This window comes from Babylonia areolata, chromosome 27 (genome assembly GCF_041734735.1).
Source record: "Babylonia areolata isolate BAREFJ2019XMU chromosome 27, ASM4173473v1, whole genome shotgun sequence".
Classification (NCBI taxonomy): Eukaryota; Metazoa; Mollusca; class Gastropoda; order Neogastropoda; family Buccinidae; genus Babylonia; species Babylonia areolata.
In genome coordinates, this window is record NC_134902.1 from 5,768,768 (window position 1) to 5,774,067 (window position 5,300).

General features: G+C 42.0%; 1 protein-coding gene across 1 annotated transcript in view; it reads left to right on the forward strand.

Moving 5' to 3' along the window:
* Positions 1 to 4,506, forward strand: part of LOC143301567 (uncharacterized) — a 68,564-nt gene extending 64,058 nt beyond the window's left edge. Inside the window, exon 5 of the mRNA XM_076615946.1 lies at positions 4,001 to 4,506. Within this exon, the coding sequence (XP_076472061.1) occupies positions 4,001 to 4,077 (77 nt within the window). The 3' untranslated portion in view covers positions 4,078 to 4,506. The remainder of the gene's footprint in view (positions 1 to 4,000) is intronic.
* The last annotated feature ends 794 nt before the right edge of the window (positions 4,507 to 5,300 follow it).

Below are 5,300 nucleotides of genomic sequence, written 5' to 3' on the forward strand. Positions count from 1 at the left end.
CACACACACACACCTGTCTCTCTCTCTCTCTCACACACACACCACACACACACACACCTGTCTCTCTCTCACTCACACACACACACACACACACACACAACCTCTGTCTCACACACACACACATACACACACACACACTCACACATGTACACACACACACACACACATACACACACACACGGAGAACAAAAGATGGAGGTATTCTGGCGAGTGGGGGGGGGGGGAGGGTGGAGAGGGGAGGAAGGGGGGTGGGGGTGTGGACGGCTCATAAAATCAGTGGAGTGATTTATTTCCAAGCCAGCCAACCAGACCAGAAGCTTGAGCAGCTTTCTGTTCTTTTGCCCCCCCACCACCACCAAAAAAAAACAACCTCATTCGTCTTCTTCAGCTGAAGAGGAGCAGTAACCCCCGCCCCCGCCCCCACCACCACACACACACACACACACACACACACACACACACACACACACACACACACACATATCGTAAAAGAACAATCCTGTGTCAATCTTTTCAGGTACGATGACTAATGTCCCACCTTCCACCCCCCTACCCCCACCTTTAGTTACTTTGGATTTGCTTCTTCTTCTTTTTCCTCCTCCTCCTCTTCTTCGTTTTCTTCCTCTTCTTCTTCCCCTTCTTCCTCTTCTGCTTCTTCTTCTCCTCCTCCTCCTCCTCCTCCTCCTCTTCTTCCCCTTCTTCTTCTGTTTCCTCCTCCTCCTCTTCTTCTTCTTCGTCTTCTTCCTCTTCTTCTTCCCCTTCTTCTTTTCCTTCTTCTTCTTTTCCTTTTTCTTCTTCTTCTTCCTCTTCTTTTCCTTCTTCTTCTTCCTCTTCTTTTCCTTCTTCTTCCTCTTCTTCTTCTTCTCCTCTTCTTCTTCTTTTCCTTCTTCTTCTTTTCCTTCTTCTTCTTTTCCTTTTTCTTCTTCTTCCTCTCTCTTTTCCTCTTCTTCTTTTCCTACTTCTTCTTCCTCTTCTTTTCCTACTTCTTCTTCCTCTTCTTTTCCTTCTTCTTCCTCTTCTTCTTCTTCTCCTCTTCTTCTTCTTTTCCTCCTCTTCTTCTTTTCCTCCTCTTCTTCTTCTTCTTCTCCTCCTCTTCTTTTCCTTCTTCTTCCTCCTCTTCTTTTCCTTCTCTCTTCCTCTTCTTTTCCTTCTCTTTCCTCTTCTTCTTCTTCTCCTTCTTCTCCTCCTCTTCTTTTCTTCTCTTTCTCTTCTTCTCTTCTTCTCCTCCTCTTCTTTCCTTCTTCCTGTTCTTCTTTTCCTTCTTCTTCCTCCTCTTCTATTCGCTAGTGACTCATGGTGTAGGATCCAGTCTATTATTCATGGGTGGTGGTGGTGGTGGAGCGGGGTGTGTGTGTGGGGGGGGGGGAGTGTTGTCAGTGGTGACATGGTTATGCTGAACCGTGACGCGAAGACCTTTACACCGATCAGGTCAATTTCCTCGTGGCTGTCAATCAAGTGTGACCGTGTGGTGAAAGGGTCAGGAGTCGGTATTGTGAGTACAGCGTTCATCTGCGTCCGGGGTCCGTTTGGAAATGTCAAGTCATCGCACAGTATGCGAAGCGAAACACACACACACACACACACACACACACACACACTTGAAACATTTGTAGCTGTGCCATTAATATGAATATTCCATTCTGTTTTGGTCGTAGGATTACTCTGGTAAACTTGTTTTCATATCTTGCATGGCTAATGAAATCAATAAAATAAAATAAAAGTTTAAGCGTAAATTTGAAGCGAAAACTTCTTCTTCTTCGTTCGTGGGCTGCAACTCCCACGTTCACTCGTATGTACACGAGTGGGCTTTTACGTGCATGACCTTTTTTTTGTTGTTGTTGTTGTTGTTTTGTTGTTGTTTTTTACCCCGCCATGCAGACAGCCATACTCCGTGTTCGGGGGTAAACGAAAACAATAACAAGAACAACACATATCTCTGCTAATGAGGAACTTGGAAGTAAATGATACGAACAAACTGGGGGTGTTTCGTAAACTGCACGGAATAATGAAGACCAGTGTTTCGGAGGCAGAGGGGTTGGAGTGGGCGAGGGAGGGGTGGGGGGGGGGGGGTGGGGGGGGGCGCGTTGTGAGACTTAAACAGATTGACCGACTGAGCAATCTTTCACACACGCACCAGTAGAAATAGTAAAAGCTTGATAACCGAACAACGGTTGACATATTAAGGTAATTTTGTAAACCACGTGAACAACAAAAAAACAGCAGCAATAACAACAGCAAATAACAACAACACGAGACAGCACCACCAAGATTAACAACAACAACAACTAGAGCAACAACAATGACAGAAATGACTCATACAAAACAAACGGAAGTGCCTTCACTACTACAACAACAACAACTAGAGCAACAACAATGACAGAAATGACTCATACAAAACAAACGGGAATGCCTTCACTACTACAACAACAACAACTAGAGCAACAACAATGACAGAAATGACTCATAGAAAACAAACGGGAGTGCCTTCACTACTACAACAACAACAACAACAACTAGAGCAACAACAATGACAGAAATGACTCATACAAAACAAACGGGAGTGCCTTTACTACTAAGTTATACGCGGTCAAGCAAGGGAACAGTGAAGATCTTAATGAAGATGAGTCGTGATGGGAGAAATTGGGGGAGGAAGGAAGGGAAGAGATTGTGTGACAGGAAGGGTGGACGTTGTGCGGAAATGACGTGTTAAGTCCTCGGGCTACTTCCGGCCACTTTTGTTTCCGTTTTTGTGTGTGTGAGTGTGTTTGTGTGTCAGTGTGTCAAACGGAATTGTAGTTTCCTGGTGTGTGTGTGTGTGTGTGCGCGCATTCGGCCTTTCCCATGACCATGATTACATACAGTACATGTGACGTTTGGAGCGTGAGAAAGGTTATTCAGAGTTTGTTCGGTGGTGATGAAACTGGGTCGCTCGGTCGGTTTTGAGTCTCTCTCTCTCTCTCTCTCTCTCTCTCTCTCTCTCTCTCTCTCTCTCTCTCTCACTCTCTCTCTCTCTTTAGTATTTGGATGGTCAATCTGATGATGATGATGATGTTGTTGTTATTTTTTTTTGTGTGCAATTTGTTGGCTGTTGTTCATTGATATAACCTTTGTAACATTAGGTGCGTTAGTTTTTGTTTTTGTTTTGTTTTGTTTTACTTTTTCAAATGATTGGATAAAACGACACTGTAACTTCCCCTGTACCCCCCTGTCACATGGGCTGTTAAGCTAATGACAGTAAAGAGTCAAAGTCTCTCTCTCTCTCTCTCTCTCTCTCTCTCTCAGGATGAAGTTCATTTCGTTTCTTTCCTGTCCGGCATTGGATGATCTTAAAAAAAAGATTCACCCCTTCAAAGTATTATAGCAGATCAACCTTTTTCAGACCGAACATTATTAATTAATGTCTTGCGGAAATGAATCTGTCATCAAGAACTTCGCAGATTTTTTTTTTTTTTTTCTGTGTAAGTCGTTTCCGAGAAAGAACCACTATGAGCTGATACCACGATATTGTTCAAAGATATATATATACAATATTCAAGAATTACATGTACAGTACTTTTGTGTGCATCATTTTCTAAAAATGTTTCCTATTTTTGTGTATCCCTTTCAAATGGGGGGCCATGGCCTTTCTTGGATAAAATATCGTTATCTCTCTCTCTCTCTCTCTCTCTCTCTCTCTCTATCTATCTATCTATCTCTTTCACCACCCCTCCTCCTCAAATCCCAAAGACATTTTGTGTGTGAGAGAAAACCTTGGGCAGTTTCAGCCGCTAATTAGTAGTAGCATTCATAGATTTTTGACGGCATGTTTCGTTTGGTTTGTGTGTGTGTGTGTGTTCGTTTGTTTGTATGTTGTTGTTATTGTTGTTGTTGTTGTTTTTTGTTGTTGTTTTTTTGTTGTTGTTGTTGTTGGTTGGTTGGTCTTTAATCTTAAAATTCTGCCTATGACTATTCCTTATGTGACACAACTTAACCCCACGTTCTCTCCCTTCCTCTGTTGCAGGCAAGCGAAGGAGACGCAGCGCCACCGCGCGGCAAGTGTTGTCCATGCTGACGCAGAGGAGAACTACTACGTCATGATTTGACGTCACCTTAGTAGCCGTCTCCCTCTCTTGTCTGTACTAGCCGGGGGCCGTAACACTTTCTTCCGAGATCTGTGATTGGGTATCTACAGCAAACCGTCGTCAGCACACGCAGTCGTCGTCGTCGCCATCCCATAATATCTTTCCGCCCACCAAAGTCAAAACCTTGTGATATCAACAACAGCAACAACAACTACTGCAGCTGACCGCAACAGTATCAGCAACAACAACAACAACAAAAACTACTGCACCTGACAGCATAGCAACATCAGCAATAGCCGCAACTGCAACAACTACAACTGCAACAAGAAAGGGAACACTTAATAGATTAGCCAATTCTCAGTGAAAATTATCAAGAGCTTTTTTTTTTCTTTCTGTTTTTTTGTTTGTTTGTTTTTGTTTTGTTTTTTTTTGTTTTCTCCACATATCGCGAAGTCTACACATTGTATTTTCTGTTGTTAAAAGTGTTGGGTTTTTTTTATTTGTGTGCGTGTTGTTGTTTTTTTGTTTGTTGTTTGTTTCTGTGTTTTTTTTTGGGGGGAAGGGGTGTGTGTGTGTGTTTTGTTTGTTTGTTTGTTTGGGGTTGGTTTGTTGTTGTTTTTAATGTTTTTGTGTTGTTGGGGGGTTTTTTAATACCAAAGTGAAGTTGTTTACTATTCAGACATTTTCGTTAAGAAAAGCTGCCTCTTCGTTGCTTTTTTTTGCCAACAAATGAATAAAGAACAGAAAAGTGATTGTGAATCAATCTGTCTGTCTGTCTGTCTGTCTGCCTGTCAGCCAGTACAGGAAAATCACAAGAGTTTCCCCATCTTCATTTTGCATATTTTCTTTCTATATTTGTTTGCTTGTTCGTTCGTTTATTGACTGTCCTGATGTGGCCTAGTGCGATCGTCTGAACGTTAAGCAACGGTGTCATTTTTTTTTCTTTCTTTCTTTTTTTTTTCTCCTTCAATGCGCTTATTCTATATTACGAAATTTCACAGGTTGTACAGATGAAAGCTACGTGGTCATTAAATAGGTTGTCACTATAGTTTTCACTCGTGATTTCAGCCACTGAAAGACGACTTTTTGTCTTGTTTTATTATTTTCTATTTTTCACACAAAAAAACAACCTTTTGTGGTTTTCTGGACCTGTTGCACCATAGTTTTTTTTTGTGTGTGTGTGTTCTCACAGTGTAATGATGATTATTTATCTGTGTAAACAAACAACACTGGAATAGG